Genomic DNA, 23576 nt, shown 5'->3' on the forward strand with positions numbered 1-23576 from the left:
AAGTGAAATAATATAGGGGGAGAGAAGATGATAGGACCAGGATAGAACTCTTTGGGTGGGTGTGACCTGGATGAAGGTCTAGCGAAAGAGGCTGATAAAGAGTGGTCAGATAGGTTGTAGGAGAACCAGGAGAAATTAGTGCAATGAAAAACTAGAAAGAAGAGAATGCCAAGGAAAAGGTGGTGATCAATAGTGTCAAAGCCTATAGAGTGGTCAAGAAGGGTGAAGACTAAGAAAAGGCCATTAAATTGAACAATTAAGAAATCATCAGTAACTTTGGTGAGAGAATTTTCTGTTGAATGGTGAGGTGAGGAAGCCATAATGTAGAGCAATACTGTCGGACTCAAATAGAAACATATTCCCTACTTGCTGTGGATGTTTTAGAAAGCAACAAATTAACGTTATGTATGTTGTATTATGTTTTCATTTATTTTGTTAAACACTTCCTGATTACATTTTAATCTGGTTTGTGGTGCCCTCGGGAGTTTTACAGGGGCCACCAGTTTGATACCTATGCTGTTAAAGATTTGAGAAGACAAGTGAGAAGAAAGAAAGTAGTGTCATTTATTGTAGATAGCAGAAGTCTTTTATGGTTTTCTTCTCAGGTAGCAGATCAGAATAGCAGACTCAGTATATTTAAGATAATCAGATACAAATCTAGATCAAAACCTTCATTTTATTGAATCAGAAAATTATTCATACAATCTCTGAACATTTTCTGCTGCCACCCCCTCTCCCATGGTCAGTTTACTTAAACTGAGAGCAATGGCCTCAATAGAATTGTAGCCCCAGGGCATAATTTTCTCAGGATTGTTATTGCTACTAAAGTAAAAGTGACCCAGATTAAACAGTTCCTACTAATAATCATAATTGACCTTTAATAATGATTTGAGGCCTACAAAGCATTTTACAGTTTTATTACAGTTGCTCTTCATAATCTTGTGAGATACAATACCAAATCTAATATTTCTACCTTACTGAGGGGAAGTAGAGGCTCAGAGGTTAAATACCTTGTACGTGTTCACATACACCAGTATCATTGGTTGGATTTAAACTGGCTCTCTCTTGACTACAGTCTAGCATTATTTACACTTCACTTGCATTATCTCTTTTCAAAGCCACCTTGGCAAGGAGAGGTAGTATGTGCTGTGTTTAAATCAAAGACACTCATTTATCTTCAGACCATTGTAGGAACAATTTGATATAAATTACTAAAAAAGCAAAAAATGTTTTTCCCCTTTGGAGAGAGTAATTAAATTTTATTTGTGTCTCAGTTGAGTATACATTCATAACTTTTGAGGTGATTATAGGGACAAAATTACTTTCTTCCTTCCTTTGTTGGATAGGTGGTAACTATATACCTTAGTAGTGACTCATAACTGAAGTGCCAGCAAACAAGCTTGTTGTAAGGGAAAAAAAAGTGGGATGGAATTTTTATGCACTGACTATAAATGCAATATAGCCCTTCATAACCTGGCCCTTTCCTACCTTTCCAGTCTTCTTATACCTTATTCCCTTCCATGTGTTCAACAGTCCCCTGACACTGGCCTTCTTACCATTTCTATAATATTATACTGCATATTCCTACCCCAGACTTTTTTGCTAGCTGTTCCCCATGCCTGGAGTTCTTTTGGATCAGCTACTACAAGAAGCATTTTTTGTGTCCCTTTAGTCTTAGTATCTTCCCTCTGAGATACCTGATTTCTCTTGTGATGATTTTGTCTGTATACGGTCATTTGTTTGCTCTGTCTCCCATTAGACTGAACTTCTTGAGAGCAGGGATTGTTTGTGCCTTTCTTTATATTTTCATCACTTAACATAGTGCCTGGAACACAGTAGGGACCTAATACAGGTTTGTTGACTTGACTCCCTAGATCCATATTGTAATCAGACTATGTATGAGATTGTAAATGTAAAAATAGTTGCACTCAAAATAGAGATATTGTTTAGGAGAAGTAACAGTAAATTTAAAAGAAGATTAGGAACGCAGTCTTAGATTGCTGATGGTTGTTAAACATTCATTTTCATTTATCTAGTCTTTTTTTTCTTTCTGCTTTGCAACAACAGTGTCACTAGCAGCTGATCAGCCCTTGAAATTGTGATCCATGCCTTTGATACTTAAATGTTCTCTCAGCTAGTTCTGGTTCATTGCTTAACTCTGGGAAGAAATCAAATGTCAAAGGTACTTGCTTTCATTGCCTTAGGTTTCTTTTTATATTAGGAAATACAATCAACTCCAGTGTTTAACTGAAGGTAGAAGGGGTTTCCCATAACTATTTTGATCATTTGAAAATAAAAATATTAAAGCACAATTTATGCATGCAGCAGTCTTGCTCAGTTACAGGCAGACTATGTAAATACGCAGACTGAGAGCTTGTATGTGATTAGGAAAAGAATGAATGTGTTAAGTATCATTTAATATAGTTTTACAAAGTTTATTTATGCAGCAGTGTTATCTAGCAGGCTAGAGTGGATTATACAGTCATAGATTTGGAGCTATAAGGGCCCTCATAACCGGCATTTTAACCTAAGTTCTTCTGAAACCAGTTGTAGCTTAGCTCTTTCAAGATCAGACTTAGTCAAAAGTGAGTTTCCCAAGATCAGATGGGTATATATGAAGCTATTAAAAGACATTTCCAAGTTAGATAAAATTATTTCTATAAGTTACTTGCTGTTTTGAACTGTACACACACCAATAGTCTTCATAAAAACCATGCTTCTCAAATTGGTTTTCTGTATGCTTAATTGCTTGCCTAGACTGTTACTCTCAGTTTAATACTTCCATCTTCTAGGGTGAAATTGTCTGAGAAAATGAGATATGTGATGCCTTTTTCACTTGAAAAATAGAATTGTTGACCTTTGTTGAATCTCTTGATTGTAAATTCCAGAAGCTGGTCATTGAGTAATAGGAAGTAATGCATGAACAACTAACTTCCAATTTTCTATGATGTGAAGGAGCCAGTGGCAGTTTTCTTTTTATTAACTTCTTTGTAGCATATTATGTTATAGCTGTGATAACAGTATAGCCCTAATTTAGATTGTTGTTACCTTTTATACTGTTCTACTAAGCAACATGAATACAAGTTTCAGACTGCCATCTACATCAATTTCATATAAGTTCATAGGATAAAATAGAATTAGAGGTATTCAAAAACTTTTTTAAAATGTATTTTCAATTACAAATTCTCTCCCTTTTCTACCCATTGAAAAGGCCAGGAATATAGTACCCATTATACATATTGAGTTATGTAAAACATATTTCACATGAGCCATATTGTGGAGGGGGAAGCAAGAAAAATTTTAAAAAAATGAAAAACATATGCTTCAATCTGCATTCAAGAGTTCATCAGTTCTCTCTCTGGAGGCAGATAACATTTTTTATCATGAGTCCCTTTGAAATTGTTGTAGAGTTGTTGTCTAAGCAATGACTTACTGAGAGCTCAGCGTCTTGGAGCAGAGAGTCATACATTTTGGCATATTGATTGTTCATGGAAGGCATTAATAGGTAGCATTGAAAAGGTACAGTAGCATCACAATCACAGGTGGAAAGGTCTTTAGAGTCTATCTAGCCCATTATTCATTTTACATCTGAGGCAGCCCTGCCTCATACAGAGTGATTTAGAAAGTCCTTACCTTTACTGGAGGCCAATGTTCCTAGAAAATGGTGCAAAAGTCAAAAATGCAGATGTTGATATGAACCTATGGAAAGTAGGAGATTAGGTTCCCAAGACCACCAAAAAATACAATCTTTTGCTAGAGATTGCTGAAAATACACTTTGATGTATAGTATTTTTTTGAACAAAGCATTGATTCTGATAATATGCACTTTTCCTAATAGTAACTGTGAAATAACCCATAAAATGTAGTACACAAAATAAAATTAGTAACATGCAGAATATTTTTTCTCATTGGTATTGTGACAACATCTCAGTTTTTCAAAAAATTATTTCAGGTAGTGTTCACTTTTCATACTACATGAAATCCATAGTATCATAAATATTGTATAGCAAATAAAATTCTTGTAACTAAGCTATCTTTTAGCCTGTTATGTTGTGTCGCATCACGAGGACATTATAATGTGTACTGTGCTTCTTTAGACCTCCTACCTTGGCCACCCTCTAAAAACCAAGGAAGAAGTTATTGGGACTTTATTCACTGCTTTTGGAACATGCTGCAACTGTGCAGGTCTCAATAATAACATTTTAGAGCCTAAATGACTTTGGGGGCATAATTGTAATATGGAACTCAAGTTTTAAAGGTAAACAATGAAAATATACAACAAATGCATGGACTGCTCTTTGTAACAATGAAGCATCTAGTAGGATACCAGCCACTCTACAGACTTGAGTGCATCATGGCTCTACTGCACATAGGTGTGAATGTACACAGTTGTGATGTGAAAGTGAAAATGAGATTCTGAATAATCACAGAAATGTTTGAAGTTGCAAAAGTTAAAGTATGAGCATTGAGGATTGACTGCATTAGCAGACCCAAGGTCATAGTTCTCCAAATTTTAAAGTTCTTAATGCTGCATTCATTTCTGTTGAAGTTAGCACATGTCTGAATGACTAGAAATGGATAAGTGTTCACATTTCAGCCTTAAGATATACATATAGTCCTAATTTTCCAAACAGGATATGTTTCCTAGTTTTAAAAGTTAGTACATTTGTTGTTGAAACTATTTTCAAATTGTATTACTCTGTCACTGCAGATTGGAGTAGAGTTGGGAATTAGATGATGATCATTTATTTTTCTTAATCTTATTAATAGCTTTTATTAAAAGGAAGGGGGAAATATCAGCAAAACCAACCAGCATATCAGTTGTGTCTTGACAGTATTAAGTATTCCACTTGAATAATCTCCCCCCAATTTTTGCGAAGAAAGGAAGGTATATTTTCTCAATTCTTCTCTGGAGCCAGATTTGGTCATTTTATTTACATAAGACTTTTGGGCTGTGCTTCTTTCTATTTATGTTCTCATCAGTGGGCATACTCCTTTCTTGGTTCTGCCTTATTCTGCATCAGTTCATCTTAAGTCTTCCCATGTTTCCCTGAATTCTTCACGTCTTACAGTGTAGTTATATAGTATTATACTCCTGTGCCACAATTCATTTTGCCATCTCTGGTGTACTTTTTAGTAGGACTGTTTTACAGGTAAAATTTCACCCTAGTGTATACCATTGCAGATAATTTTCTTGTTGACAGTTGTCATATTTTCACAACTGGCCATAGAATGGGCTTATTGATTTAGTTACAATAAATTTTATACACCAAAAACAACAACCCCCCAAAAACACCACCCAGATGAGTACTTTCTCTGGACCTCGTTCATGTAGTAGAATCATAGCAAGGGTTTCCTAACCATTTCTGAACTGAAAAGCAACTCTTGATTTTTTTCAGTATCTGAGATTGCTTAGGTAGGAATAGAACATGGGCCCTGTCCTGATCCTTACTCCCTTCCCTGTGTTATTAAAGCAGCTGCCAGCGTATAGATCTACCAAGTAATGCTTGATCTCTGCTCAACGGGCTAGTGTTTATTACTCTTCAGCTCTTCAACATATTAGACATCTTAGCCAAACAAGGACCAAATAAAGAACCTTTCTCCTTGCTTTGCTGGGTTCAGAGCAACCACCCCACTCCAAACCCACTTCTGATAGCTAGAGGAAAGCTTTTGACACTTTGGGATTGGGGATGTGGTTTCTAGTGGTGTGTTCATTTTAACCATTTTCTCCTACTCCACCATTCCTTTGTGTAGTCTAACGTGCTTGCTTCTCAGTCCATAGCCAGTGGTGTGGATATTTCTTCCATTGATGAAGGTAACTTATCCATGCCTTCTCATCCTGTGCAATTCCTGTACAGGCTCTAGGAGCTTTCCTTTTAAGCCCAAGTGTCACATCACTTTCTATTATCTCTTATTCTTAATGTGAATATCCTACCTCCTTCTCCAGTCACGAGTCCTTGATTTGTCACTTCTTGGTAACCACGAAGTGAAATTCCATTTCAATCAAATAGTTTGGTTGCCCTGTGAAATTAATTTTGTTTTCACTGTGTATGATCAGGGAAACTGTTGGAATATGAGTTGTTTTCTCATTTTCCTTTACTTTAAGAGATATATGATTTCAGTGATATAACCAGCCTTTCCACAGGTAACTGTTCGTAACCCCCCTAAAAAATAATAGATTGCATTTATGTGGTGCCCCCTAATGTTTGCTAATATTTCATTTGACCAGTATAACCAATGTGATATCATTTGATCCTCACAAAAACCCTGCTATTAACATCTATTTTACATATGGGGAAACTGAGGCAGACAGATCAAGAGGTTCACACAGCTAGTGTCTGAAGCTAGATTTGAACTTAGATTTTTCTGACTCAGAAGGTCAGTGCTTTATCCACTGTGCAGTCTAGTTGCCTTTATACCTTAGGTAAAGGTTCTAAACTTTTTTGTGTGTTATATACCTCCTTTGATAGTTTCATAAAGCCTTGGGACTTCCTTTTGGAATAATGTTTAGGTTTAAGAAGGAAATCAGTTATATTGAAACAAAAATAATTTCACCTCAAAGTTCATTCTTGAAATCTGTTCACAGATCCGCCAAGTCAAGAACCTGAGCCTTAGATGATTCCATGAGTTGCTCCTGCTATTAAAAATTCTGTATCCAGGGGTTGGACAAATCTCAGGGGATGAGCCTCCTATGATATTCTATTTAGCTGGCCCATAAGAAAAGCCTTTTGAGCCTGGTAGGATCTTCTGGCACTTTTGTTGTGCTGACATAGACTTTAGGAATCTAGGGCCATCACTTCACATCACAAAAATTTTAGTAAGATTTCAGGCCATCTCTCTTGTCTTGCACTCTTAGATTTGTACAGGTTTGCCTACATTTATTTCAGTCAGTAGATGGAGCTCTTGTATTGTTGGAGGAAAAGATTTACTGAGCTTCAGGCAAGATTACTCAGCATGTGTTTTTGGGGTAGTTATTGTTGGATGAGAGGAATCAATGAAACAGAAAGTGGCGAAAAGGAAGAACTGAATATAATGAGATTTTACCTGGTTTTAATCTGTTTATCCAGATGAAGTGTGACTGGGACATAAGACAGTGGGACTAATGTCACCTCATTATTCCTGGTAAAAGAAAAAGAGGAAGAAGGAAACAGAATCATCAAAATGTCATAAATGTATATTAACACCAGAGGACAAGAAAGAGACAGAAAAGCCAAAGATAGAGCATCACATGGAGGGCATTTCTGGTTCCTCAGTGATATAAGCATCTAACCCATCAGTTTTTAAAAATAGATTATTATTGATGTCTTTTATTTTTGCATCACTTGAATTTCTCCTTTCTCCTTTCCAGAGAACCTCCCTTTTGACAAAAATTTGGATAAAAGAAAGGAAAACATGAAGAAAGATTGGAAACAAACCAGCAAAACTAATTTAAAAATTGAAAAATATATCTTATATTTTATCTTATACCCATAGTGCCATGCCTCCTCTCTGCCCCCACATCCCTCTGCAAAAGAATTGAGGGATGTGTATATCTCTTCTTTGGGTCCAGATCTGTTCTTTTTAATTTCACAATAATCAGTTTTTGTTTTGTGGTTTTTTCATTTACTTTGTTATAATTATATATATTGTTTTCCTGGCTCTGCTTACTTCACTTTTGCAGTTCATGTAAGTCTTAGCACAATTTGTTTAGCAGTTTCCATTTTTTTGTTTGTAATTTGTTAGGAATATTCTTTCCAATATTTTGAAATTCTTTTGAGAAATGCCTATTCATATCCTTTGACCACTTATCTTATTAGGGAAGTTTTTTTGGTCTTAGATACTCCTTTAGTTGTCTTATATCTTGGACACAAAGATAATCAAAATTATCCTTTTTATATTTTGTAATTGCCTCACTGCTATCCCTTGTTTGGTTAAGAATTCACCCATCCATAGCTGTTACGGAGGCATCTGACTTTCTCTGTAATTTCTTTAGGTTATGATCTGTAATATTCAGGTCACATATACATTTTGAATATGCTGTGGATTATGGTAAGGTGTAAGAATATAAGATGTTGGTTTAAACCTAATCTCTGTCAGACTGTTTTCCAGTTTTCTCACAAGTCTTATACAGGAGTTCTAACCTAGGTAGTTTATGTTTTGGAGTTTGTCAAATGCCAGACTTTTGGGTTTCATTATTTCTTAGTCTCCTTTGGCTATTCTGTTACATTGATAAATTTTTGTATTTTTAACCAGTGCCAAATAGTTTTTAACAATTGTTACTTTATTTTATCGTTTGGAGTCTGGAGTGCCCTTTCATGCCTATCTTTTTCTTCATCATTTCTCCAAATGAATTTTGTTACTATTTTATCTAACTTTTTGTCCCTTTAGTAATTTGGCTTATGCAAACAACTTGGATAGTATTATTATATTGACATGATCCGGCCATGAGCATTACACTGACCAATTAGTTAATTTTTTATTTCTTAAAGTAACACTCTATAATTCAGTCTACACAAATATTCAATGTGTTTTGGTAGATTGCCTCCCAAATTTTTTGAGTTTTGTATTTATTTGAATGGTATTATCCTTTTTGTTATTGTCTTGGATTTTATTGTTATTATATTGGGAGTTGTGTGGGTCTTGCAGACTTATTTTATAGCTTGCAACTTTTATGAATCTATTAACTGTTTCTTTTTGTTCTCTGGATTTTTTAAATTAAAACCAATATGTCATCAGCTAATGGGGATAGTTTGTCCCCTTGGCTGTCTTTACAACTTTTATTTCTTTTGTCTTATGACTATTGCTAGCATTCTAGAACTATTAAATAATAGTGAAGAGATGGGGGCATCTTTGTTTTAATCTCGTTTTTATTGGAACCACTTCTAGCGTTTCCATTGCATATACAGTGCTTACTTTTGATTTTAGATATTTTTTGTGCTATGTAAAAGAGATTGCTCTGTGCTTATACTTTGTAAAGGTTCAGAACAAATTAATGAAATAATAGTAATATAAATGTTAGTTTGACTTATTTGCGTTTGGAGTAACTATTTGTAGTTATTAAAATATTTTTATTAGCTAGGAAGGAAATGTTCTATATATTAGCAAATGAGAGTCAGGTTGTCTGGATACTTGTACCAATTCATCCACTGGTTGTTGGGTGAACTCACGTGAGTCCTTAGGAATTTGTAAGTTCTGAACCACAAAACCTGAACTAACATCCTGGCTCTACTGTTACATACTTGTGTAACCTGGGAGGCAAATCATTAACCCCTGGACTTAATTTCCTTATCTTTAAAACAAAGAGATTGAACTTAGATGGCTTCTGCTTATCCTCCTTCCATCTCAAAATTGATGATCCTGTAAGGATTCGCTGTTTGACAGAAATTGCTGGGAAAACTGGATAACAGTGTGGCAGAAACTGGGCATAGACCAATGCCTGACACCGTACACAAGAATTAAGTCCAAATGGGTACATGATCTAGGTATAAAGATTGATACTATAAACAAATTAGTGGAGCAAAGAATAGTGTATTTATCAGATTTATGGAGAATGGAGAAATTTTTGACTAAATAAGAGAAAACATGAAGTGCACAATGGATAATTTTGATTATATTAAACTGAAAAGTTTTTGCACAAACAAACCCAATGCAACCAAGATTTGGAGGGAAGCAGAAAACTGGGAAAGAATTTTTGCAACTAGTCACTGTGATAAAGGCCCCATTTCTAAAATACAGAGAACTGAGTCAAATTTACAAGAGTACAAGTCATTCCCCAAATGATAAATGGTCAAAGGATATGAACAGGCAGTTTTCAGAGGAAGAAATTAAAGCTATCTATAGCCATATGAAAAAATGCCCTAAATCACTATTGATTAGAGAAATGCAAATCAAAACAACTCTGAGATATATCACATCACACCTATCAGATTGACTAACATGATGAAACAGGAAGATGATAAATGTTGGAGATGTGGGAGAGTTGGAACATTAATTCATTGTTGGTGGATCTGTGAGCTGATCTAGTCATTCTGGAGAGCAATTTGAAACTATACCCAAAGGGCTACAAAAATGTGCATACCCTTTGGCCCAGCAATATTGCTTCTAGGACTGTGTCCCAAAGAGATCATAAAAAATGGGAAAGGGTTCCACATGTACAAAAATATTTATAGCAGCTCTCTTTGTGGTGGCCCAGAACTAGAAATCAAGGAGATGCCCATCAATTGGGGAATGGCTGAATAAATTGTGGTATATGAATGTAATGGAATACTATTGTGCTATAAGAAATGATGAACAGGAAAACTTCAGAGAGGCCTGGAAAGACTTATATGAACTGATGCTGAGTGAAAGGAGCAGAACCAGGAGAACTTTGTACACAGCAACAACCACAGTGTGTGAGGAATTTTTCTGGTAGACTTGCAATGCAAGGACTTAAAAAATTCCCAATGGTCTCTTGAAGCTAAATGCCTTCCACATCCAGAGAAAGAACTGTGGAATTTGTTCTCAGAACGAAGTAGACCATTTTCTTTTGTATTATGTTTTGTTTTATGATTTCTCCCATTAATTTTAATTCTTCCAAGCATCATGACTGGTGAAAATGTATTTAATAGGAATGTGTGTAGAACCTATATAAAATTGTACATTGTCTCAGAGAGGCAATGAGGAGGAAGGAATAGGAGGGAGGGGGAAAAAATCTAGGATATATAGAAGTGATTGTAGAACACTGAAAACAAAATCATTTAATTTTTTAAAAAAACTGATGATCCTATGAACAGAGACCTCTAAGAGCCCTCAAATTCCATGGATTTGTGAACTTTAACTCCAGCAAAAATGTTTGTAATGAACTTTTTTTTTTTTTTGGAGTAAATGGATTTTTTTCCTTTTTACTGTGAAAAAAATGTAGCCTCTACCTCAGAGTCTGTTGCTTGAGACTAAAATGACTTCCCAGAAAATGAGACAAACCAGTTAGTGCTGAAACCAAAAGATCCTTTGATATGTTTAAGGAAAGGCCCATTCCTTTTAATTAGAGACACACAAGGAAAAGAGTGCTAGTGTAGTACAGGGGAGCCTCTCACACTAGTACCAGTCTTGACAATTTTGTAAGGGTTCTGGGAAAGAGTGAGGAGGAAATACATAATCAGAAATTCTGTCTGGCAGCCTCAAGCAGAGTGGCCTTATAGCAGTGAGTGAATATAATTATTTATTAAACCCTTTATTATATGCCAAACACTATGGTATGCGGTAGGGATACAAATACAAAAACCCTCAAGGAGTTTACATTGCGATAGGGAGATAACACATAAGGGAATAGCCTGTCAAGATGATACTTTCAGGACTTGGCATGTGGTTACATCACACTTACACTGAGACTTTAAAGTACATGCTACAGAGAAGCTCAGAAATCTTTGGGGTCTGTTCTTTGGAAGTCATAGAAGCCCTATAATTAGAGCAGCGGCAGAGAGTATAGGGTAAAAAGGAAGAAAATACTACATAGGAGAGAGCATGGCTAGGTAGATAGAAAAAATAGAGAATAGTGAGGTGGGTGAGTTGGAAAGAAGTTTTCTAGACTATAGTAAGTCTTTACACCATATTCACTGCTTTTAATTCTCACTTCCTGGTCTCCATCTTCCCAGTTTCTTTTCCAGTAGTATTTTTAGCCTTCTCTGGAAAAGGGGGACAACTGTCTGCAGTAGATACATGGTCAAAGGATGTGAAGAAGCAATTTTCTTTTTTTTTTGTTTGTTTGTTTTTTTGTGTTTGTCCTTCATTTTTTTTTTATTTTTTTTATTTTTTTTAATGTTTAACAATCACTGCCATACAATTGCGATTTTATCCCTCCCCACCCACCCCCCACTACCTCCCTCCCTCCCCACGACTGCATACAATTCTGTATAGATTCTACATATACTTTCCTATTGAGTATATTTTCACTATAGTGATGCTATGTAGTCAGACTAAGATAAATGAAAGAATCCGTATTACAAATCAGAACATGATACACAAACAGATACACATACACAAACATGATCTGCTACATTATGTGAGTGACTTCCATATTTCTCTCTCTGAGTGTGGAAGGTATTTTGCCTTGAGGTCCACCATTGGGATTTTTTTTTTTTTTTCAGAAGTTCTTGTGTTATTACAAAAATCTAAGTCTACCAGAAAAAACTCTCACACACTGTGGTTGTTGCTGTGCATAAAGTTCTCCTGGTTCTGCTCCTTTCACTCAGCATCAGGTCATATAAGTCCTTCCAGGCCTCTCTGAAGTCTTCTTGTTCATCATTTCTTATGGCACAATAGTACTCCATTACATTCATATACCATAATTTATTCAGCCATTCCCCAATTGATGGACATCCCCCTGACTTCCAGTTTTTGGCAACTACATAGAGTGCTGCTATAAATATTTTTGTACATGTGGGACCCTTTCCCATTTTTATGATCTCTTGGGGATATAGTCCTAGTAGCGATATTGCTGGGTCAAAGGGTATGCACATTTTTGTAGCCCTTTGGGCATAGTTCCAAATTGCTCTCCAGAATGGTTGGATGTGCTCGCAGCTCCACCAACAATGAATTAGTGTTCCAACTCTCCCACATCCTCTCCAGCATTTATCATTTTCTTGTTCTGTCATGTTTGCCAATCTTATAGGTGTGATGTGGTACCTCAGAGTTGTTTTGATTTGCATCTCTCTAACCAATAGTGATTTAGAGCATTTTTTCATATGATTATAGATAGCTTTAATTTCTTCCTCTGAAAATTGCCTGTTCATATCCTTTGACCATTTATCAATTGGGGAATGACTTGTATGATTATACATTTGGGTCAGTTCTCTATATATTCTAGAAATGAGGCCTTTATCCCCGAGCTTAGCTGTAAAAATTTTTTCCCAATTTACTACATCCCTCCGGATTTTGGTTGCATTGGGTTTGGTTGTGCAAAAACTTTGAAGAAGCAATTTTCAAAGGGAAAAATATAAACAAACATGAAGCAGTGTTCCAAATCAGTAATAACTAGAGAAATGCAAAATAAAACAACTCTGAGGTTCCATCTCAGCAAAGATAAACAAAAAAGGATAATGACAAATGATGGAAACAGGCATACCAGTACACTGATGGTGTAATTGAATTGGTCTAGCTGTTCTTGAAAGAAACTGGCAACTGTTCCCCAAAATCGCTAAATTGTCCTTTGACCCACCTGTACCACTAAATACCAATGAGATAAAAAACAGTGAGAGAATTCATATGTACAAAATTATTTATATTGGGAAATGGCTAATTATGATTTATTATTGTAATGAAATACTATTGCCCAGTAAGAAATGAAGCTTCAGATAAACTTGGAAAAAAAAAGTGTGAACTGATGCAGAGTAAAATAAGCAGAACCAGGATAACAGTATAATAATAACATTTTTAAAAAAACTTCGAAAGATTTGAAAACTTTGAGCAATGCCCAGACCAATTATAATTTCAAAAGACGTACTTTGATAGGGGAGGTCGTGCATTGAAGATACCAAAAAAGACGTATTTTCAGGCTCAGTCTAATGTGAGAATTTATTTTGCTTGTCAGTATGTGTTTGTTACATTTTTTTCTCCATTGAGAAAGTAGGAAGACAAAGACATGGATAGAGTACCAAAAAGAAAAAGAGGTTTATTGAGACACCATAAAATGCAGAGAGTGAGAAACATATGAAGACTTAGAAAGGAACACAGGCAAGGAGGACAACTTTGAAAATTAATAGGTTGAACGTGCTTGATAAGAAAAGCAAACTGTGCAAAATAGAGACCTATAAAAGTTACATGTACAGTCTACTTTTTTCTGTTTTAAGTTGATATTTTAAAAACTGTGTAGCTATCCTGTCATTAGGTACTTCTAATTTTAGCCTTATTCTTACTTCTAAAAAAGCGTGAATTTCATCATAACTATGATTCTAATAATTTAGCCAAAAACTAGAAAAAAATTGTATACAAATTTAATTGTAGTTACATATTGTGAAATCACTATTAAAAGTTTTCTTGTTTTCTCTGTTGTAGGAATTGACTTTAAGATCAAAACAGTTGAATTACAAGGAAAAAAGATCAAGCTACAGATTTGGTAAGTGATGCTAATATTTTTTCCCTGTGAATCTCAGTGATCTATATTTGAAAAGAGTTGATAGCGAAAGTGCTGCTTCATATGTAGATGCCATCAGTTTTGATGAATTATTGACCAGTATTCAGTGTGAGTGATAGTTCGCAATGGTTTTCATAGAATAGAATTAAAGTATCTTTTATATATAAAATGACAAGGGAATCTTTTACAGGAGACTGTAAATCAACTGATTACTAGAAATAAATATTAAGACTTTTTGGAAGTGTATTTTATCCTTCTGTTTTCAGTTTTATTAGAAGATGATCACTCATAAAAGAAAGCATGGTGCCTCTCTGTTGTCTTCTTAAGTACCAAATAGAATCCAACCTTTCTATTTATCACAGAAGGAATAAAAACACACACTTCTATACTATAAAGAAAACTATTGGGAAAAAAACCAGCAACCTCTCTACAGATGTTATAGAATCATCCTCTTCTTCCTTTTCTCTGTATATTAACTTTATTTCTTGTTTCGCTATTGTCTAGTTTTCAACCCCAAAGTCTTTTAAGTTTATGGTTCTGACCAAATCACAGTGTATAAATTTAGGTCACTCTGAAAATAAGACAACCAGTTTAAGCTCCACTTGTTTTTTCCTTTTGATAAAATCTCTTTAAACTGATCATTTGTGTAATTTGTAAACCCAGGTTTTCAATATATCAAGCACATTTTATACTAGCTTTACAGCCTACTTTCCAATTTCTTGGAGTTGAGAGAGGTTTCTTTTAGTTCAAATTTGTATTCCCAATAGACAAATATATTTAGCAGGAAAATTTTGTAAAGTAGTCAAGAGGTTAGATAGTATTTCAGTTGCTCTTTCATTCCTTGAAACTCCAGGTGAATTCCTTGAAACTCTTGCCAAATCCAGTGGCTTCTTTAAGGCTTCTTACTTCTTGACCATCTCCTTAAAATTCTGTTTACGAGTAGGGATTGTTTTACTTTTTGTCCTTGTATCCTCTAGTGCCTGCACATAGGAGGAACTTAATAAAGGTTGCTTATTTGACTTTTATTAGGTAGTATGTTTACCTTATTTTGCTCCCACCTTACCAGTTCTTCTCTCTAATGTTTTTAGCCTCTTTTTTTCCTCTTCCTTAGTACTTTATATTGCTCCTCATGCCCCAAAGCTCAGTAAAATATTTTGATTAGCTAGTTCTTTGGTTAACTCAAAGCCTTTTGAGGCTCTCTGTCCTTCCCTATTGTATGCCTGTTTCCCTTGGCTTTGTCCTGGTCCTCCTTTCCCTCAGCTCATTTCATCAGCTTGCGTGGATTCAGTTCTCTTCTCAGTGAAGTTGCTTTACACATTTACAAATCTAGTCCTTGCTTCTGTCTGGAACTCCATTTCTGTTTCTCCAGTTGCCTGCTAGACATCTCTTCTTGGATGTTAAGTGTTTCAAATTAAACATGTCCAGAAAAACTTTTATCTTTTGCCCTTAAACCCACCCCTCCCCCTAACTTCCCTGTTTCCTTTGAGGGTACCCACGTTTTTCTCGTCACCCATTCTTGCAATCTAGTGTCCTCTTCAAGTCTTTACTCCTACCCTGTGTATCTAATCTTTGCTGATTCTGCCATTTACCATCTCTCACAAACTTCCTTTTGTGCGCTCACACCACACCACACAAAAGTGCTCCAAGCCTTTTTTGCAGAAGCCTCCTGATTAGCCTGTAACCTCTCCAGTTCAATCTCTTTACAGCTACTGAATTAATATTCTTAAAGTACAAACATTGAACACATCACTTCTCAGCTCAGGAAGCTTTAATGGTTCCCTCTTGCCTTTAGAATAAAATGCAGACTCCTCACTGACATTTAAAGTCCTTCATGATCTGATTGATTTACTTTTTAGGTTGATTATGCATTGCTCCCCGCTTCATGAAGTCTGTCGTAAGACATTCTAACCCTCTCCCCTCTTCCACTTCAATGCCTAACTCCAATAATCATTAATGTAGAAATTATTTTTGTCGTAGGCAATGCATGGTTACTAATTTTTTTAGTATTAAGATCTCTTTTTAGTATCAAGCAGTTCCTGCCTCATCACCCTGCCCCCTCCCTCTCCCCTCAACCCCTAACACACACAAAGTTGTAGTTAAAGTGGTGTAGTTAAAGTAGTGCTATCTTTGAAGAAAGTGACCTGGGTTCCAGTCTTTTGGCATTGTCATTTATCTTTGGAACCTAGGGTGAGTTGCAGTCGTACTGTATGTACTGTGATTATACTATTAGTGTCCACTGATTTGAGAAAATACGTGCTTCTGCTTCAAAATCTGTCCTCCTATGATAACTTTTGATCATCTGATCTTTCCATTATGTCACAATACCTTATTATAGTTTAAATATATATCTTCTTTTAAAAGACCTCAAAATCTAGGAGTAAATAACTGAGAACTTGGTGCACCACCACCCATCTCCCAGGAGAGGAGTCTCAGCAAAAGGAAAGTCTATATCACATTCTAAAAATTAAAAACAAAAAATTCCCTATCCGTTGAAGTGTTGGAGATAGGAAACCATTGACATAAAACAGTGTGTATTTTATTAGAGCCAAATAAATATAGAAATGACATGCTTTAGATGCCATATGAATTTTAAGACTCCTTGTAAAAACACCCCAGTACCCCATGGATCAGTGGACTGTAAGTTTGGAATCACTATTCTAGAACATAACACTCTAGCCTCCCTAAATAAGGTTATAACTTAGTGATCAGTATACAGATTTCTAGTTTATTGTTAAGGACATGACTTATTCCTTTTATGAATTATTTGCCAAATTTCATCTGTAACTCAACACTAATTTCATCATCTCACTATTTTTAGCTGTTGTGTCTTAAACTGTACTTGACTAGTGATTACTGTTAAGTTGTCCAATCTGTATTTTAACTTTGATTATTAGATTCCTATGTTTTTTTCACTGAGAATTTATATGTTTCACTCCTTAATTCTTTGGTTATCTTAGTTAAGGTTACCTGAGTTATGGATACATCATTGTACATTTCTCTTTTTATTGTATTTTACTTTCCTCTGTTGTTTCTAAGTAGAATTTTCCCCAAACTTTCTTTTGCAGTGAGCATTTTGTCTGATATCCAATTGTTGTTGTTGTTGTTCTTATTTTTAGCTATTTTTCAAATAACTATTGTTGATAACCATTTATGAAAGAATGGAGATTCTTTTTCTTATGGGAGCCCTCTTATTCACAGGGGAAAAATTTTAATTAAAGACTGGACACAAGCACAAAAGAATTTGGTGTTTTGTTTTTTGTATTTAAGAGAGTAAAATAGGAAATGGTCAATGTAGCTTTTAAAATTACTTTTAGACCTTTTGTTTATTAATATGATGACATGTAAGGGAGGAGTCCAACTCTCCCTTGAACACCCAACAAAGAACTGAAAAGGCACCAAGTGGAATAGCATTGAAGATGATCACAATCACAGACTGCAAAGAAGATAGGAAGAACCTGCAGGCTTTCAGATAGGGGAAGGAGAAGGCAGTAGCCATCAACCAACATGACCTCTTGAAAACCCTGTGTGAGATAGGCAGGAGAACAGGATCAACCATAGGTCACTACATAGGGAGGCAGAAAACAAGGAAAGGATGGCTATTCTCCAGTGCTCCTCCTGGTTCAGTAATAAGAGAGACTTGAGTGAGGCCTGAGGCCAACTGGGGCCAGTGAGGGCCACAGCAGGTCACAAAATTAATCCAAAGATAGGTTCAAACCAATACCCACATTAGGCCAACAGGACAAGAGGCAAAAGAAGCCCATGACTTTAGCAGAAGATGTGGCCTATTCCTAGCCCTATTCCCAGACTATAGACTACTGCAGGGGAGAGGCCAAATAGGACCTGCTCATTCAATATTGGTTGACCAGTTAGAGGCTAGAGTGCGCTTTATTGTCATCAGCTACTGAGAAGAAATAAAATATATCTCTTTTTATACTTTGTCTCAACCACCCCTGCATCCCTACCCCTCAGTAAACTCCACTGGCTTTCTTGTACTTCTAGAGTCTGGCCCCTTCCTATCTGGCTTCTGCCTTCATGTACTCTTAAATCCACGACACTGGCCTTACTGTTCTCCCTCATGGCATTGTGTCATGTGCCTTTTCACTGACTTTCCCCAGTGTCTGAAATGATCTCCCTGCTCACCTCTGCAGCCTTACCTCCCTGACTTCCTTCAATATTCTGCCCAAATCCCAACTTCTGTAGGAGGACTTTTCCAGCCTACCTTCCGCCCCCACCCCCACCCCCCATCTATTAACATTGTATATATAATTTTTTCCAGTTGTGCCTTTTCCCCCACCCCTACCCCTCCATGCGGACTTCTTTCTCTCTCTCATGCTCCTACCTTGACCACCTTTCCCCAGCTGAGAACACAAGAAAAATAAACCCATTACAGATTGTATGGTCGATCAAAACCAATTTCCACATTGGCTATCTAAAAAAATTTTGTTGCCTTCTGAATCTTTTACCTCTTGGGGTGGGTAGCATGTTTCATAATTAGTAGTTTGGAATCCTGGTTAGTCATTACGCTGATAAAGAGTTCAGCACAATAAGTATTCCATCACATTTATTTATACTATAACCTATCCTTCTGTTCTCCAACTTAGGGGCACTCTCAAATTCCCATCATAATTCCACCAGCTATGCATTACTATTCCAATTTTCCCACATCTTCTTCAACATTTATTATTTTCCTTTTCAGTCATAGTAGCCAGTCTCATAGGTGTGAAGTGGTAAGATTTCTTGAAATAGGATATCTAGGCTCTTTTTTTGGTTGTGGTGCTTAGACAGTCTAGTGATTCTGAAGTTTTTTCTCCTGGATCTGTTTTCTAGGTCAGTTATTTTGGCCATGAGATACATTATATTTGCTTCTCCCTTTTTTCAGACTTTTGAGTTTGTTTTACTATTTCTTACTGCCTTATTAAGTCTTTGGCTTCTATTTGGTATATTCCAATTTTTCAGGGAGCTTGTTGCTTAGGGCAAGATTTTGTACCTCTTCTGCCAAGCTGTTAATTCTCTTTCCAATTTTTTCCTCAAACACTCTTATTCCATTTTTAAAACATTTGAGAGTGTCGGGGGGCGGAGCCAAGATGGCGGAGTAGAAACACACAAATACGCTAGCTCTGAACCCACAGCCCATGAAATATCTGTAGTAAAGAGCTGCCAATAAATTTGGGAGCAGGAGAAGCCACATAACAGCGGAGCGGATAAGATTTCTGTCCCAGAGGGACCTGCAAACCTCTCGCAAAAGGTCCACCGCACTGTGGACGCAGAGCCCAGCCCAGCCCTGCCGCGGCTCCCGAGAGGAGCAGATCCGAGCAGACTTCAGGGACAGGATCTCCAGGGCCGCGGGTCCCTCCACCCACAGGTGACGGGAGTCGGTGAGAAGGTCTCTTTGGTGGGTCAAGAGGGGAGTGGGGTGCTCCCATACTCAGGCCCCCTCGGGAGGCAACAGCGGAGGCGGGAGCAGACCAAGGCTCCCCAAGCAGGCAGGAGCTCGGATCTATTGTTGAAGGTCTGTGCATAAACCCCCTGAGGGAACTGAGCCCCGTGAGGCAGCCCTGCCCCAACCTGGGCAGGTGAACTTGATCTCACACTGAATAACAGCCCTGCCCCCACCCAAAGCCCTGAGGCTGGGAAGCAGCATTTGAGTCTCAGACCCTAAGCACTGGCTGGGAGGATCCAGAGGCGAGGTGGGTGTGAGGAGAATATTCAGAGGTCAAGTCACTGGCTGGGAAAATGCCCAGAAAAGGGAAAAAAACCAAGACTATAGAGGGTTACTTTCTTGGTGAGCAGATTTCTCCTCCCCTCCTTTCTGATGAGGAAGAGCGGTGCTCACCATCAGGGGAAGACACGGAAGTTGGTGCTTCTGCATCCCAGCCCACTCAATGGGATCAGTTCTGGGAAAAGGTCATAAAGAGCTCAAAACATTTTCAAAATCATGTTAGAGAGGTGGAGGAAAAACTGGGAAGAGCAATAAAAGACTTGCAAGCAAAGTATGAACAACAGATCAACACCCTGCTAAAGGAGAGCCAAAAAAATGCTGAAGAAAATAACACACTGAAAAATAGGCTAACTCAATTGGCAAAGGAGGTTCAAGAAGTCAATGAGGAGAAGAATGCTTTCAAAAGCAGAATTAGCCAAATGGAAAAGGAGATTCAAAAGCTCACTGAAGAAAATAGTTCTTTCAAAATTAGAATGGAACAGATGGAGGCTAATGACTTTATGAGAAACCAAGAAATCACAAAACAAAACCAAAAGGATGAAAAAATGGAAGATAATGTGAAATATCTCATTGGAAAAACAACTGACCTGGAAAATAGATCCAGGAGAGACAATTTAAAAATTATGGGCCTACCTGAAAGCCATGATCAAAAAAAGAGCCTAGACATCATCTTTCATGAAATTATCAAGGAAAACTGCCCTGAGATTCTAGAACCAGAGGGCAAAATAAATATTGAAAGAATCCACCGATCACCACCTGAAAAAGATCCAAAAAGAGAAACTCTTAGGAATATTGTGGCCAAATTCCAGAATTCCCAGGTCAAGGAGAAAATATTGCAAGCAGCTAGAAAGAAACAATTCAAGTGCTGTGGAAATACAATCAGGATAACACAAGATCTAGCAGCTTCTACATTAAGGGATCAAAGGGCATGGAATAGGATATTCCAGAAGTCAAAGGAACTAGGTCTAAAACCAAGAATCACCTACCCAGCAAAACTGAGTATAATACTTCAGGGGAAAAATTGGTCTTTCAATGAAATAGAGGACTTTCAAGCATTCTTGATGAAAAGACCAGAGCTAAAAAGAAAATTTGACTTTCAAACACAAGAATGAAGAGAAGCATGAAAAGGTAAACAGCAAAGAGAAGTCAAAAGGGACTTACTGAAGTTGAACTGTTTACATCCCTACATGGAAAGACAATATTAGTAACTCTTGAAACTATTCAGTATCTGGGTACTTGGTGGGATTACACACACACACATGCACATGCACATACTCATAGAGACAGAGTGTGCAGAGTGAATTGAATAGGATGGGATCATATCTTAAAAAAAAATGAAATCAAGCAGTGAGAGAGAAATATATGGGAGGAGAAAGGGAGAAATGGAATGGGGCAAATTATCTCTCATAAAAGAGGCAAGCAAAAGACTTTTTTAGTTTGGGGAAAAAGAGGGGAGGTGAGAGAAAAACATGAAGTTTACCCTCATCACATTTCACTAAAGGAAGGAATAAAATGCACACTCATTTTGGTATGAAAACCTATCTTACAATACAGGAAGGTGGGGGACAAGGGGATAAACAGGGTGGGGGGGGATAATGAAAGGGAGGGCATGGGGAGGAGGGTACAATTTGAGGTCAACACTCACAGAGAGGGACAGGATCAAAAGAGAGAATAGAAATAATTGGAAGCAGGATAGGATGGAGGGAAATATAGTTAGTCTTACACAACACGACTATTATGGAAGTCATTTGCAAAACTACACAGATTTGGCCTATATTGAATTGCTTACCTTCCAAAGGGAGGGGGTGGGGAGGAAGGAAAAGAAGTTGGACCTCAAAGTTTTAGGAATAACTGTCAAGTACTGTTCTTGCCGCTAGGAAATAAGAAATACAGGTAAAGGGGTATAGAAAGTTATTTGGCCCAACAGGACAGAGGAGAGGATGGAGACAAGGGCAGAGAGGAATGATGGAGGAGAGAGCGGAGTGGGGATGGGGGCAGTTGGAATGCTCGGTGTTTTGGGGTGGGGGGAGGGGACAAGGGGAGAGAAAATTTGGAGCCCAAAAATTCTGTGAAAATGAATGTTAAAAGTGAAATAAATAAATAAATTTATAATTTAAAAAAAAAAAATTTGAGGTTTTTTTTAACGCTTGGTTCATCTCTTCTAGGAATTTTGATCGAGTTTGTGCTCAAGCTATGTTTTTCTCTGAAGTATTGCTTGTAGATATTTTGGATCCATTCTTCTACATTTGTGTCTTGAGTATCCCTTCCACCATAATAGCTCATTGGTGGGGAGAGGTTGGCCCATTCTTCTAAACTGATAATTGGTTTTGGATTATTGTTAGGGCTGAGCTCTGCCAACCCTTTGGAAGGAAGTTCTGGCTGGTCCTATTGCTAATTTCTTGGGGGTATTGAGTGTTGTATTGTTCCAGGATCTCAGGAATAGGTTGGAGACTTACATGCTTTCATTGTTTCCAAAGGGGTCTGATTCAGGACGTTGACTGATCGCTGTCCTCCTGGCCTGAGTGCTACAAGTTCCTGACCTGAATTTGGATCTGTGCTAGAATAGACTGCTGCTGGATTCCACCCCTGTCAGCCTGTGGGAAAAGTCTGTTGTTTCAAAGTGGCAGAATTGTAGCCCCTTTTGGCCAGGGTGTCTTGCCTTGGTTATTCATCTACAGGCTGGGCAATAGAGGCTTAGAAGCAATAAGCATTAGCTTTGGTCTGAATCTGTGCCATACAACTGCTGCTTCTGGCTTCTTCCTTTCTTGGTATGTTGTTCAGGACCTCCCTTCTAAGAATGCCACTAATGTGCACAGATCCCCTTTTCTTGAGATCAGGGACTGGGTAGAGGTTGATATAGCTAACAATTGGTACCCTGGTGTGGATCTGGGGTGCCCTAGTATGGTTCTGGAGCCTTCTTTTGTACTGGTGCATAACCTTTTCCCTGGGAACTGAAGTACTTTGCCCATGGGAGTATTCTTTATTCCAACTGTCTCCAGTGTCTACAGATTTCTGTCTTCCTTTGTTGATCCTGGGTCAGACAAAGGACTCCTGTTACTTTTCTGGATTTTCTCTATCAGAATTCAGTCTAGTGCGTTTTATAGATGTTTAGAGTAGTTGTGAATGAGAGCTCAGCTGCTTTCCTTCCTTCTACTCCACCATCTTGACTCTGATCCTCCAGCCTACTTTTAATCATTCATCTTCATCACCCTCACCCTGCCTTGCGTGAGCTAGACTGGGATCTTAACCTTTTTTGTGTCACGGACACCTTTTGGCAATCTTGCCAAGCCTGTGGATAGATCCCTTCCCTGAATATTTTTTACATGAAAAATTGAGTAAGCAACATATACACATAAGTGCAATTATTTTCCAACGGAATGTTGTCAGTCAACAAGATATTGACTTATATTTTTTAGGTAGTGTCTTTTTTTAAAATAGTAATCTCAAATTATGCAACAGCTTTGATTTAATTCTGCATCAAGTGGAGTATATCTATCTATGGCTATGGTCCACTACTACTCAAATGGATGAGATTTTACTCCATCTGTTAGAAATTATTGGATAGGGGAAGCCAACTCCAGGTCATTTTAAAAGCTTCTTTAGCTTCCCATGTCCTCCTTCAAAGTTGAGTAGGCTAAGCCCTGCTAGAAGCAATGCAGAAAGATCAAGCTTGTTATATATAAGCTACCACTCTCCTTTTATACAAAAAAAAAAATCATCTTGTTGCTGGGGTAAATAAGAAGACAAAAGTAGACTAAGTTGGTGGAAAAA

At 37.2% G+C, this 23576-nt stretch overlaps 1 protein-coding gene across 1 annotated transcript in view; it reads left to right on the plus strand.

The window, feature by feature from the left end:
* The window catches only part of RAB10 (RAB10, member RAS oncogene family), a 92045-nt gene that overhangs the window by 47231 nt on the left and 21238 nt on the right, over positions 1-23576 (plus strand). Inside the window, exon 2 of the mRNA XM_072633927.1 lies at positions 14008-14068. Coding sequence (XP_072490028.1) covers positions 14008-14068 — 61 coding nt within the window. The remainder of the gene's footprint in view (positions 1-14007; positions 14069-23576) is intronic.

This window comes from Notamacropus eugenii, chromosome 1, assembly GCF_028372415.1.
Source record: "Notamacropus eugenii isolate mMacEug1 chromosome 1, mMacEug1.pri_v2, whole genome shotgun sequence".
In the NCBI taxonomy this organism is placed as follows: Eukaryota; Metazoa; Chordata; class Mammalia; order Diprotodontia; family Macropodidae; genus Notamacropus; species Notamacropus eugenii.